The sequence below is a fragment of the Neurospora tetraspora genome (genome assembly GCF_033439725.1).
Source record: "Neurospora tetraspora strain CBS 560.94 chromosome Unknown B0H65scaffold_1, whole genome shotgun sequence".
In the NCBI taxonomy this organism is placed as follows: Eukaryota; Fungi; Ascomycota; class Sordariomycetes; order Sordariales; family Sordariaceae; genus Neurospora; species Neurospora tetraspora.
The window spans coordinates 8,120,733-8,133,766 of record NW_026944383.1 but is presented as its reverse complement, the minus strand read 5'-3'; the positions used below and the strand labels follow the sequence as shown (position 1 = coordinate 8,133,766).

Genomic DNA, 13,034 nt, shown 5'->3' with positions numbered 1-13,034 from the left:
CGAGACTCCCGACCAACGACACCGACGTCGACCTCGACGACTTCCTAATAATACCCAACCTGTTATCCTCGACGCGCTCGAGAAAGTCGTGGGAATGAGAGGTGTCGGTATGGACGCCCTATCCCCTAGAGATGTTAACGCCCAGGCGAGACCGAGAGCCCATGAGCTAAAGTCCAAGGCAGCTGCTGGGCTTAAGGCTTCCAAGGACAAAGACCACCCGCCGCCGCCGCCGAACCATGTCAACGAACCCCCCAGCTCCGATCGCAAAGAGGGCGCCATCTACCAGGTCGGCAAGCCACTAGGAAAGGGCGGCTTCGCTATCTGCTACGACGGCAAGCTGATCGGAAGCTCCAAGCGATATGCCCTCAAGATTGTCAAGGCCCAGATGGCCTCCAAGATGGAACAGAAATTCCAGACCGAACTCCAGATCCACTCCAAAATGCGACACCCCAACATCGTCCAGTTCCACCGCGCCTTTACATTCGAAAACTGCACATATCTTGTTCTCGAACTGTGCTCCAATGGCTCTCTGATGGACATGGTCAAGCGCCGTAAGGGTCTTACAGAACCAGAAGTGCGCTTCTACACCGTACAGATTTCCGGCGCCATCAAGTACATGCACGCCAAGGGTATCATTCATCGCGACCTCAAGATGGGCAACATCTTCCTCGACAAGTACATGAACGCCAAGATCGGAGACTTTGGTTTGGCTGCCTTGCTCCTGACCGGCAAGGACATGCAGATTATGAGGAGGACGACACTATGCGGAACACCCAACTACATTGCGCCGGAGATTCTCGAGAAGGGAAAGAAGGGCCATGACCACATGGTGGACATTTGGAGTCTGGGTATCATCGTCTATGCCATGCTCACCTCGAAACCACCTTTCCAGTCTTCGACGACCGACGAAATCTACCGCCGCGCGAGAGAACGTGACTACGAATGGCCATCGCCCGACGCCACACAAAAGTTCTACAGCCTGGAGGCTAAGGATCTTGTTGCAAGCATGCTGCAAGACGCAGATATGAGACCGGATCCTGACACTATTGTCTCTCATCCCTTTTTTACCTCTGGCTACATGCCCGTCCCTTCCGACATTTCGTCCAGACTCCGAGAGTCCCCACCACAGAACCCTGCCTTCTACGATCCTCTGTCCGGTCCCCGAGCGGAAGCAGACAACCTCCGCAATGTGCAAGAGATGTGCAAGGAGTGCAGTGTTGGTCCATGGTGCACGCAGCAGTTTGTCTTCAAGAACATTTGGCGAGAGATGGCAGAGGAGGAGGCAAACGGCCTTACCCCTGTTATTCCGCTCGCCGAGGGTATCGTCTACAGGCCCTATGACGAGATCAAGACCGAGGCAAGACGTCGGGCTCGTCTATTACAGCAGCAGCAAGCCGAACAGCAAGCCTCCAAGGTGACATCGTCACAACAACCGCAGAAACGCGTTCCGCTGGCGGACATAGGCGGAAGCAGAATGGAGGGAGTAATACATTCACAACCTCAAAAGCCGGTTGTGGATGACCTGAGCAACAGTCTCGCCCAGGCGAGCATCGCCAACAGGGGCACCACAGGACTTCTCCGTGCACCACCTCAGAGCTTTGCGGCTCAACAAAGGGCCCAAGGCAGGCCTCTCGCTACAGTCAGGTCGCAAACGGTTCCAGAGCCGGCTCTCCGAAGTGCTAGCTCTACCTCGGTTCGCACCCGCTCTAGCAGGCGGGAAGTGCCAGAGAGTGCTGATCCACTAGGATCTCAGCCAATCCGACCGACAACTCGTAGCTCTCGCAGCTACCCAACAACCAGAAGCCAGGCGACAGCGTTGCCAACTGAGGAGCCCGCTCCTGCCCAGAGGAGTGCGCCGACCTCGACAACGCAAAAGCCACAGGAAGACAAGCTGAGTCTCTTCAGTCCAGCCGAGTATCAAGAGGCAGTACCAGGGACGCAGCCCGACATTGTTCTCGAGAGGTTGCGCAGGCTACAAGCAGAGCTGGAAAGAGCGCTCAACGCTCGCTCAATGGCTCTTGTGTCCTCCAGGGACAAGACCCCATCGCCTCCTCACATTGTTGTCAAGTGGGTTGACTACACCAACAAGTTTGGTCTGGGCTATATCTTGAACGACGGCAGTGTCGGCTGCATTCTCCGCAGTATCCCTACCCAGGAAGGTAGTCGAAACGGTTTGCTACCACCTGCTTGTGTGCTTGTTCATGGTGCTGAACGTCATTGCCAGCGCAGAGACGATCCTAGGTACCCAGACAGGCACCAAATCCTGCCCCAAAATGAGGGCGTATACTTCTACGAAAACAACGGCGAGGACGGCATCAACCGTGTTCGTGTCTCGCCCCAGAACTTCCATATCCCGGTCAACCCCGATGGCACTACGGGTAAGCTTACGGCGGGCAAGGATATCTACGATCACCGCAAGAGGGAGCGCATTGTGTTATGGAAGAAGTTTGCCAACTACATGATTCAGTATGGTCGAGAGTCGGACAACCAGGATGATGCGCCAATTCGGATGCCAACTATCACGGACCCGACGGTTGCGCCAAGTGATGTTGTGACCTTTTACCAGAGGTTTGGTGACGTTGGTTGCTGGATGTTTTGCGATGGTCATTTCCAGGTACGTTACCCTATTCTTTCTTCCTTTGCTCAAACCCAGCTAACAAAACTCCGTACAGTTCAACTTCCCCGACCACACCAAAATTGTCCTCGACTCCACCGGCACATTCTGCCACTTCTGGCACCTCCCCGAGTCCGCCGCCACCCACCTCTCCATAACTGGCTCCCTCTCCGAATCTGCTCTCGACGAGCGTTCCGTCCTCTCCTACCCCCTACAGACCCTCCTCAACTTCTCCTCCCCTTCCCGCTCCACCATTACCAGTACCTCTACCTCCCGTCGTCGCCCCGAAATCCCCGCTTCGTTGCAGAACATCCCTGCCGCTAACCACTTCCGCGAGAAGATCACGTTCATCCGTGACGTGATACGGGAGTGGTCGGCCAACGGAGGTCTCGGAAACAGTGACATGTCCAGGGAGAAAAGGATGAGGTGGACGGGATGCAGGGAGACGAGGAATGTTACGGGCCCGATGAAGCATGTTTGGGTTACGATTGGAGCGAGGTGGGGTGATTCGAGGTTGAGTGCGTATGTGGATCCGAGGAGGCCTGAAGAGTTGGGGGAGGAGGTTGATGAGACTGCGAGGAAGAGGTGAAGCGCATAATAGGGGGTAAAGGGTGATGGTGAGAGAGGAGGAGGAGGGTGGCTTATGTGTTCAAGGGGAAATAAGGAGATGGCATTATACCCACGACGACGCGACGTACGTATGAATTCATGCATGCCGCATTTCATTGGGCGTATCTTTACTTTTATAGGGAGGCGTTGTTTTTTTCTCTTCTTCTTTTCCTATCACTATCTAGTTCTAGGTATGGGCGGAGGTTTCATTGTCGGAATAGCTTGTACCGGACTACTGGTTGGTGGTATGGAAGTGGCATCGCGTAAGGAAGTCAGCGTTGGGCCTGTGAGCCTGTCTGAATCTTCGAGTGTTTGTAGAAAGGTACGATGTACATATCATGATTTATTCAACTCTTTCTCCCAGCTCTTTTCTTTCTTGAGAAGTAGGTAATGAACAATGCAATGGTCAAGAGTGAAGAGTGACTGAAGCTTCGGTGGAATGTGATGATAGCCATAGCCAACAAGTGAAGCGGTGGTGAAGTGTCTTTTCACCTTTGAGCCCAACAAAAAGTATTAGAATCTCTTCATTCCTTGGGCGTTTTTGACTCCTTCATTGCTTGCCATCACTATTATCCTTATCTCATCATCATCATCTCAATGAACGCAGCACACTCAATCAGGGGTAAGGTAGCCGACCTCTGCCTATAATGCCCATCCATGAATACGGAAAGCCACAAAAAAAAAAAAAAAAAAAAGACACAGCAAGTAAGAAAAAGGCAAGCACGCAGGACTAGTTTCTTTCATTGAACTAACTTCCTGAATAGCTTCCTGGTTCTTTAATGCCTAGGTATCTCTGGCTTCTTCTCTCTTTTTGGCCGCACGCAGGAGTAAGCACACCAGGAATAAATCAGGTGATACCAACAGATAGAGGAAACACGATAGGAAGAACTACATTGATGGTTTTTTCAGATTTTTTTTTTTTTTTTTCACTATTTATCCTGATCTTAACACTACCTATGCTATACTTGATCCCCGTTCTTCATGGCGTTCGACCCCCTCCCCCTCTTCTATTCCTAGGTTTAAACCTGATGACATGTCTTGTCACAAGGAACAAAACTATTCCAGGCCACGATACGTTTATCGATTTGTGCATGACAATCGATGTCCACCATAAGAGTAGAGAGGATTAGGTAGAGAGGATTAGGTCAACTTTAAGACACCATGGTTCTGTATTTTTATGTATTTGCCTACTAGACTAGAGCAGAGTAGTCATGTACATGCGTATCGTCCATATCTGTTCCATCTTTCTCATTCTCGTATTGGTATTTGTAAAGCCAAGGTCTACCACAAACCAGAAAACTCGAAGTGAGACAACTTTCCTCCTCCTTTTGAACGAACTTCCTACAAAGCTAAGGACCTATTTTCTTGTCCACTATGGCTCTGTTACTCAAACGTCCTGTTTCTCCAAACGTGGGTCCAGGAGCAGTGGTTGACACCCCCCTCCTTAAAAAAGTGGAAAACGAGAACAAACAGCAGCTGATATCAAGTGCGAGAAAACAAGATGACGACAGTATACCAAACAAAGACCCACAAGTTCCCACTCTTCCCGTTAACGGCACAACTTAGAAGTCCCAAAAGTTATCAGACTTTTGGGTCTGCCTCTTGCCGGGATTTCGGTTTTGGAGGTGTAGGTCCTGAGGTTCCTCCTCCTCAGTAAGCCAGTTCCGCTGCGTTCCCTTCTTGCCGCCCATGCCATCTCCGGCAATAGTGATGCCCTTGTTGACAGCGGTGCTGGCCTCGAATCCCTTTCGGCTACCCATACCATCACCTGCAATGGTGATTCCGGTGTTCGAATTCACCTTTCTTTGTACAGGCGATTCGTTTTCCATCGACCAGTGACTTTCCAATCCACGCTGAGCCGCTTGGCGATCCTCGATGGCCTTGGAGCGACCGTTGGCACCCTTCTCAGCCTGGGGCGATTCATCAGAGATCTCAAAGTGAGGCTCAAAGTGTTTCTCCCTGTTCTTGGCGTTGGTGATGTTGCTTAGCGCACGGGGGGCAGGCGATGGCGCACTACCATCAGCCTTAATGAGGTTGTCGTCATACAAGTGGGAGCCTGCATTTGAGCCAGCGCCGCGCTTGTTTATCTGGTCCGGGGATGGTGCACTACCGTCAGCCTTCATGAGGTCATCGTCATACAAATGGGAGGCTGCGTTCGTGCCAGCGCCGCGGTTGTTTCTCTGGTCCGGGGATGGCGCACTACCGTCAGCCTTCATGAGGTCATCGTCATACAAATGGGAGGCTGCGTTCGTGCCAGCGCCGCGGTTGTTTCTCTGGACCGGCGATGGCGCACTACCATCAGCCTTCATAAGGTCGTCGTCATACAAGTGAGAGGCTGCGTTCGTACCAGCGCCGCGGTTGTTTCTCTGGACCGGCGATGGCGCACTACCATCAGCCTTCATAAGGTCGTCGTCATACAAGTGAGAGGCTGCGTTCGTGCCAGCGCCGCGGTTGTTCTTCTGAACCTCGGGAGATGGGCCGTCGTTGCCAACATTGAAGTGAGTCGCATCATCACGGCGCAGCTTACGCGATGCCTTGTTTTGCGGAGTCGAAGGGCCTTGGTGGTCTTCGTCGTCAACGCTGCTAAGGAAACTCTTGACAATGGTACGGGTAGGAGCTGGCCTCTCGGGGGAGTTAAAGTCGTCGAAAGACCACTGGCTGTCATGCTTGGTCTTGGGCTTCTTGTCGAAGGGAACACCAGGCTGGGGTGCGTCGGCGGGATCGGAACCGTCGGCAAAGTCGAAGTGCTTGTACTTTGTCGGATCGGGCTTCACCTTGCGTTGAACAGAATGGATCGACTGGGGTGTATCGGGAATTTCGGGCATATTCTCGTCAGTCTCGAAGAGACGGATGGGCTGGAAGTGCCTCGCGGAACCAGCCTTGGGAGAGACAACGGGCTCTGGTGGGGTTGCGACCTCTTCGCGAGGAGCGAACAGAGAAAGCGACGCATGAGGATCACGCATGGCGTTGGTAGCCTTGGGACGGGTGCTCGTGGAGCCTTGGTTGTCGGTAGCGGGAGTGCCGCCTTCCTTGATGCATCTGTTGATCAGGTTGATCTGATCTTTGCTGTCGCGAATTGGCCAGTTGCGACCGGACCTGCCAATAACCTCAATTTGCCTAAGAAGCGAGCCTTGGTCCCAGCTTTGTCGGATCTGTGTGATCTTGCCGTCGCTGTTGAACGTCACGATGTGGAACTGTCAAGCGCGGGGGTTAGAACTTGGCTGGGTTTCATGGAGGGAGGGGTAACTTGGGAGGGGAAGCTTTGGCAACTCACAATAGTAAAGTTGACCTTGCGATCGGCGACGTAATTGTCATCCAGACCAGGGAGATAGGGGCCTCCATCAATGAGGAATTCGAGGGAGGTGTTGACCTCTAGAGCGAGGGCATCTTGGCCTTCGATGGCATAGAGAACGTTCTCCTTCTCCTTCTTCACCTGGCTGGCGACGGTAGAGAGATGCTTGGTGATATTGGATGCGCCGGCAACGCTGGTGGTGGTTGTGATGTAGTGTAGGGAGGCGTCGTCCGAGAGCGCAGCGGCGCTTGGCGAACCAAGGAACCTCTTGTATACGTCCTGCAATGACATGGCTGCAGTTGGCGATGTTGAGTCTTGCTGAAGAAAGGATGACAAGGCGACGATGTTCTAATCCGATGCGATGCGCAAAGATAGCTGTGATAGTATCTTAAGGCGGGGGTGGATAACAAAAGCTGGCCAAGAAAACCAAGACCTTGTTCAAAAGCTGTTTGTCGAGAGAGAGGGGAAAATGGGAATTTTCACAAATGTCAACAAGAAGTTGAAGAGCTCCGAGATCAATCAAAGGGAGAAAGTGAAAACAGGAAAATAAAGCTGGAGCTGTTGGGGCAGGTGGAAGTGAAGGAAGTGAAGGACTGACGCATGGAAAGAGGGCAAGCAAAGTTGGCAGGGATTGCTTGCATGGGGAAGGGGTCCACCATTGCAGTCCACTTTCCACTCTCGCTCCCTTGGGCCCGAAGAAGGCGCAGACAACACCGTCTGCTCTTTCACGACTATTTATTAATAAAAAGTTGAATTCGGCAATCTCTGGGAAGAAATCATGGAGTAGGTTATCTGCAGATCTGTGGTGTTGAGGACTAAAGCTGCCTCCATGTTGACCACGATTTGGAAATCTTTCCAATCAGAATCCTATCTCCCAATTCGCATCTGCTGGTGATCACGCAGGCACAGTCGACATGCTTGTGAGCTCTCGTGCTGCATTAGCGCAGAAGGTTTATCGATTGGACGCCCTAGCAACGCTCAAACGGAGGGCAATTTGACCTCTGTTAAGTCTGTTGCTCTTTGAACTTCAGTACACCGATAAACGTCGAACAAGCTATGTCGAAGTCGGTGATTATGTCCAACAGATCTTGTGACAAACAAAGTCGGGCTTGTGTTAGCATTCACAAGGGAGCCGGGCAACCAGACTGCTAGTGGTACGTACCAGCCCTCAAACAAGAGGTGCGGGGTTGCACGGCTCCATGTGGTCAAGTCGCATTAAACTGCAACCGTTGCGTTTCAGAAGGGCAGGGGTTAGGGTTTGGAGCAGAAACACGCTATACCCGATTTTGTCGGTGTGGTCTACTGCCACTTGCCGTCATTTTCTCTCTTTTATTTCAACTTCAACATCACAAGTTGAGCACAAATCGAGAACATGTCGATACCACCTTGTGATTCACGGCAGTTTATATACACATCCACAACCCTCGGTATATCTCACGGACCCTTTACCGAGATGAATCCGCGTCAACCATGGACTATCAACCCTGACCCGTAATAACCAAAGCTCGGCTGTTGACAACTCGACACTTTTCCACTTGACAACATCATCTCCCACCACCGGGCACCGACTGGCCTGTTAGGCATACCAACCTCGACCCCAAAATGCCCTTTTGACCAATGCCCAATCTAATGAATGGCGGGAAAAGGCGGTATCATCGGTCTCTGACTCTACAAATCACAGTGATCCTCATGGTGCATAGTCAGCGCCGGTCTAGCCAAATAGTCCGTTTCAGGTGAGAATGTCAGCTCTACCGTGCCAAACCGTCCCCGTTGTCGGCTCCTGGTTCGCCAGTCCAATCAGCCTTGCGAGGCACCTTCTTTGTTGAGCCACCTGAACCGCCTGTTGTGCGACCTTACGGTTTGCTCTTGATACCGCCTGTGTTGCCAGCAGCACGTCCCGTAACCATTCCCCGGTTGGAATGAGGTCCTGTTCCAGTACACATGACGGGATAGATCTGGTTTCCAAGTCCCGAAACTAGTTGATCACTAGTTTTGCATACAGTGGGACACATGTGATATCCACATTCCGCATCAGCGTGGGTTATATCATCGCGGCTGCGGTGTGGTTTGTTTTCTTTCTTTTCCTTCTCAACTCTTTTCGCTTCTATCAAGCGAGCTTATTATTGGAAACCAATCCCATGTTCTAATCTTAATCCCCGATTCGATCACCTCAAATATCTATCCTGAGATATCCCTCACCTCTCATCACCAACAATCACAGACTACGCGAGAAGCAACATGCTGGTCCCACTGATGTTCTCACCCGACCTGGAGGGAGGAACCTCCAAGACATCGGAATCTCAGTCTGAGACAAGATTCAAGCCTCAACTACACACTCAAAAGAATCACAACAGTTACAATGGGACCCGAACGTTACCAATAGCCACTCGAGTTCGAGCTCAGCACAAGCCCAGGCCAGACTCCGATTCACAGGCTCAGGACAAAGACAGACAGAAACGGAAATCTAAACGCAGGTCAAAGTCCAGGAGCCAAGAAGACGAGTCTCCTCTATACGAGATCACCCTCTACTACCCTCACAACCGCGCCTGCACGATATACCGCTCCAGGGAAGACTTTTCGTCTTTGAGAACAGGCCTTTCGTCACGCTCGTCGTCCACCGCGCCGCAGCCTCTTGCCACACAGCCATCATACAATAAAACCGAGGGCGAAGGAGGCCCAAAAGAAGTCGCCAAATGGGATTCAATGCTAAGGAAGGCATTAGAGAGATTCGCAAAGAGTGGCCATGGCCGTCACTCAGTTGAATGGTTCTTGAGGCGGCGGTTAGGGGACTGTGAGCGGATGGCGAGTGGAAAAGGCACAGGACTGCCGACTGGGACGACAAGACGGGTGAAGATCAAGCAACCCAGGGACGTGGACGATACGAAAATAACGGATGAAAGACCAGGAAAGCAAGGGGACAAAGTGGATGATATGGGCAAATTGGACGAAGAAGCCGCGGCCACGGAGGGAAAATGTCTACATGACAAGAACAAGGAGGAAGAGGACAACGTTATATCGAAAGAGAGTTGGACAGATGATGAAATTGAGGTTGTCAAAAACGCATCTGTCAAGGACGAGAAGCGCTATAACAATGGCAAACAGCCAGATCGAGAACGAGATGAAGCCGACGACAACGCGGACGATAATTCGAGAGCAGCAAGACTCAAGGGGAGACCGTTTACAGAGGTAGTGATTGGTCTGGACTCGATCCCGGTGTGTCCTTTCAAGCCTATCCCCGACCTTGGCAAACTTGAAGGATCGTCCCTGGCCCAAAGGAGGAAAAACAGGCAAAAGATCGAGAATACAGGACGCGCGGACCAGAAGACAGTACACGGCGCTGAGGAAATCCTTCAAAAGAACATTGATGATGCTGATGCCTCAACATCGGACTCGGCCTTGGAGGTCGAGACAAAGGAGGAGTCATCATCCGACGGCACAACAGTGCTTACACCAACATCAACTAGCGCTGGTGAGATGTCGCCGGGCGATCCACCTCCCAACCCGGCTCTCATGTACAAGCTGATGTTCTCCCGAAGAGCCTCAGATTCGGACTGGGGTCAGAAAATCCTCAGTCTTCACGAACACAATGACTCTGGCGCCAACACACTCTGATGAGAGCATAGACATGATTTGATTAGGAGCGGAACGGAGGGCAAGGAAGGGGCAACACTTGAAATGCAGAGGCGGCTATAGTTAATCCAGTTGCTACCCCAATGATAATACCACATGTAACAATCATTCAGTCTAAAGACCCAGACTCCGACCACATTCCCGGGCATGCTCGCCGTGATGTTTACATGAATTTCAGGGGCACCCCTATGAGACCCCTGCACTGTTAAGGTTAGGGGACGCAGCGGGCATCGACGTCACTAAAAGCGGGATGAACCGCTCCACTGGATCGCCGTAGCAGCCCGCCGAGCCCCTAAAAATCCGGGGTGGGATCTGCCCCGCCCCGCGTTCGAGGCCTGACCTTGTGGGCTGTGAAGTCGAGATCAAATCCCGTCACGAAAAATGCGACAACTTTCTCCCCTCCCCCTCCCTCCCTTCTCCCTCTTCAACCACCCATTGCGCCCACCACACAACCCGATTCACTCTAATTCCCAATCAATCAACAAGCCATAATGGACATCGACGACATCCTCCGCGAAGTCGACCCCGTCTCGCACCAGATCCCGCAAGAAACGCGCGACCTGCAAGACCTGACGCGCGCCTGGGTCGCCGAGCGCTCTACACCCGAACTACTTCCCTGGCCCTCCAATGGCCTGTTCGAGCGCATCAACGACAAGATCAAGCGGCAAATAGAGAAAGTGGAGGAGATGACGGGCGACATGGATCCCAAGACCAATTTCGCGCTGATTGTTATTCAGACGGAGTTGGAGAGATATAAGTATCTGGTCAGGTCGTTTTTGAGGACGAGGATTGCGAAGGTATGGCACGCCCGATATCTTCATCTCTGCTTACAGACGAATAGGGGCAATTGTTGACAGGAATGTTGCGAACAGATCGACAAACACCTCCTCCACTACATCTCGAACGACAATCTCCGAACACGCATGTCGCAAATCGAAGAGGCTTACGCGCGAAGACACCAGCTTTTGTTGCACAACCACTATCTTAACTCCTTCCTGGGAACGTTCCCCCCAGCGATGCAGAACTTGAACGACACGGCGGGGAATATAAGCATGATTGACAATCCTGACCTCGACTCGGCTGTGTTCATTCGCCTGTTGAAGGACGCGGAGATTGAGTGTCACGGAGTCGACGTCGATGGTGTGCTCACGGGCAAAGAGGGGGATATCGTTATTTTGAGGTGGTCAGATGCGAAGGGACTGGTGGAGAGGGGTGATGCTGAATTGGTCTGAGGAGGTTACGGGTGAAGAACCTGTCTACAAAGATTGAGGGCTGTTGGGCTTACTTTGTCGTCGACCTTGGTCGATGGCGGAGTTTACGCTTATGGAGGGCTTATCTCCAGGAAGGTACTCAACACCACCAAAACAGGTGATTGATGACCGGAGTTAACCCCGTCAAACTTCGGCGATTACCATACAGCCGTTCCATCGACATGATCGGGACGAATATCAGGGCTGGGTTGGCAGCTCTGAAATGGTTCACGAGACGGCCGCGGCTACGTCACCATGACGTGTGGCATGGTATAAAGAGCTCACGATGTTCAGACGAACAGAACCAGAGACGACGACAAAAACAGCAACACCCGAGGACACATCGTTAACAACGACCTCTTCAACTCCCCGTCAACAATCAAGCATTTCCCAGCCGGCGCACAGCAAAACCTCTCATCATGGCCACCACCGCCCCCGACTCCAAAACCATCGTCCTCATCACCGGTGCCAACCGCGGCATCGGCTTCGAAATCGCCAAGCACCTCAGCACCTCCCTCGACAAAAGCTACCACATCATCCTCTCCGGCCGCCGCCTCTCCTCCGTCGAGTCCGCCATCACCACCCTGCGCTCCCTCCCCAACCTCCACGCCTCCACCACCCTCGAACCCCTGACTCTCGACCTAACCTCCGACACCTCCATCTCCGCCGCCGCCGCCCAAATATCCGCCAAACACGGCCACCTAGACATCCTAGTCCACAACGCCGCCATCGCCTCTTCTTCTCTCTTCACACACGTCGCAGACCCACACGCGCCAGAGATAGAAAGAGGGGAGTGGCATTCCGTCTTCGACACGAACCTCATCGGTCCCGCTCTCCTAACCGACAAACTCCTCCCCTTACTATCCGCATCCCCAAAGCCAGAGAGGAAGATCGTCTTCGTCAGCTCAAAACTAGGTTCCATAAACTACACCTTCAACGAAGCCAACAGCCGTAACTTCGACTTGGATTACGTCACGAGGCATTACACCGAGTATAGCGCCAGCAAGGCGGCGTTGAACATGTACGCAAAGCATCTGGCGTGGAGATTGGGACATGCCAAGGAGGGAGGAGGGGAGAAGTGGAAGGTCAATGCGGTTTGTCCGGGATATACGAAGACGGGGTTGAATGATTTTAAGGGGACGCAAGAGCCCTGGGAAGCGGCGGAGATTGTGGTGAGGGTTGTGCAGGAGGAAGGGGGGCCGACGGGGACGTTTAGGGATAAGGAGGGTGAAGTGCCGTGGTGATACATAGGCGCATTGGGTGAAACTGAGGTGGTCGTCGTGGTGGTGAGGACTGGGGTGCCCGGAGATGTGAGGGTTAGGGTTGAGCAAAGGACCTCGATATAGGTGCGAAATGTGAGGTGCGAAGATGAAGCCATTCAGAAATTGCTGTGCACTTTTGGAAGAATCTGTTCTGTACATTGTCGGGACCGAGGGATGCATGCCCAACACCCACCTGATCGAGATGCAGGGAAGTGGCCAACAGGTAAGGAAGGCGCTCCCCATCATGAGAAGGAGGCCATCATCACCAAGAGGAAGGAAGCCATCGCCAGGAACAAGCTTGCTGGCCGATTGGGAGTTGGGTCGGCCACGAGAGAACGTGTATATAATGCAGGCCCTCCCGGCTTTTTCACTGGTCT

The 13,034-nt window shown here is 52.6% G+C and overlaps 5 protein-coding genes across 5 annotated transcripts; 4 read left to right on the top strand and 1 right to left on the bottom strand.

The window, feature by feature from the left end:
- The first annotated feature begins 88 nt into the window (after positions 1–88).
- B0H65DRAFT_565524 (uncharacterized protein) lies at positions 89–3,610 on the top strand. The gene is made up of 2 exons (XM_062830287.1): positions 89–2,614; positions 2,673–3,610. The coding sequence occupies exons 1-2, from the start codon at positions 95–97 to the stop codon at positions 3,201–3,203; spliced, it is 3,051 nt and encodes a 1,016-aa protein (XP_062687574.1). The 5' UTR covers positions 89–94; the 3' UTR covers positions 3,204–3,610.
- Positions 3,611–4,785: 1,175 nt separating this feature from the next.
- B0H65DRAFT_439348 (uncharacterized protein) lies at positions 4,786–6,806 on the bottom strand (the record flags this gene model as incomplete). Its single annotated transcript, XM_062825409.1, has 2 exons — positions 4,786–6,417; positions 6,498–6,806. The coding sequence occupies 2 exons, from the start codon at positions 6,804–6,806 to the stop codon at positions 4,786–4,788; spliced, it is 1,941 nt and encodes a 646-aa protein (XP_062687573.1).
- Positions 6,807–8,363: 1,557 nt separating this feature from the next.
- B0H65DRAFT_70693 (uncharacterized protein) lies at positions 8,364–10,229 on the top strand. The gene has a single exon (XM_062831304.1). It carries the CDS (start codon positions 8,754–8,756, stop codon positions 10,125–10,127), a length of 1,374 nt encoding a protein of 457 aa, XP_062687572.1. The 5' UTR covers positions 8,364–8,753; the 3' UTR covers positions 10,128–10,229.
- Positions 10,230–10,551: 322 nt separating this feature from the next.
- B0H65DRAFT_70675 (uncharacterized protein) lies at positions 10,552–11,596 on the top strand. Its single transcript, XM_062831303.1, has 2 exons — positions 10,552–10,942; positions 11,018–11,596. Exons 1-2 carry the CDS (start codon positions 10,637–10,639, stop codon positions 11,375–11,377), a joined length of 666 nt encoding a protein of 221 aa, XP_062687571.1. The 5' UTR covers positions 10,552–10,636; the 3' UTR covers positions 11,378–11,596.
- On the top strand, positions 11,407–12,735 carry B0H65DRAFT_70548 (uncharacterized protein). The gene has a single exon (XM_062831302.1). The coding sequence runs from the start codon at positions 11,815–11,817 to the stop codon at positions 12,637–12,639; it is 825 nt and encodes a 274-aa protein (XP_062687570.1). The 5' UTR covers positions 11,407–11,814; the 3' UTR covers positions 12,640–12,735.
- Positions 12,736–13,034: the final 299 nt, after the last annotated feature.

Coding starts and splice junctions, on each gene's coding strand:
- B0H65DRAFT_565524 (XM_062830287.1), top strand. CDS start 95: ATGAGAGGTGTCGGTATGGACGCCCTATCCCCTAGAGATGTTAACGCC. Junction 2,615..2,672: donor TTTGCGATGGTCATTTCCAG/GTACGTTACCCT, acceptor AACTCCGTACAG/TTCAACTTCCCCGACCACAC.
- B0H65DRAFT_70693 (XM_062831304.1), top strand. CDS start 8,754: ATGCTGGTCCCACTGATGTTCTCACCCGACCTGGAGGGAGGAACCTCC.
- B0H65DRAFT_70675 (XM_062831303.1), top strand. CDS start 10,637: ATGGACATCGACGACATCCTCCGCGAAGTCGACCCCGTCTCGCACCAG. Junction 10,943..11,017: donor TGAGGACGAGGATTGCGAAG/GTATGGCACGCC, acceptor TGTTGCGAACAG/ATCGACAAACACCTCCTCCA.
- B0H65DRAFT_70548 (XM_062831302.1), top strand. CDS start 11,815: ATGGCCACCACCGCCCCCGACTCCAAAACCATCGTCCTCATCACCGGT.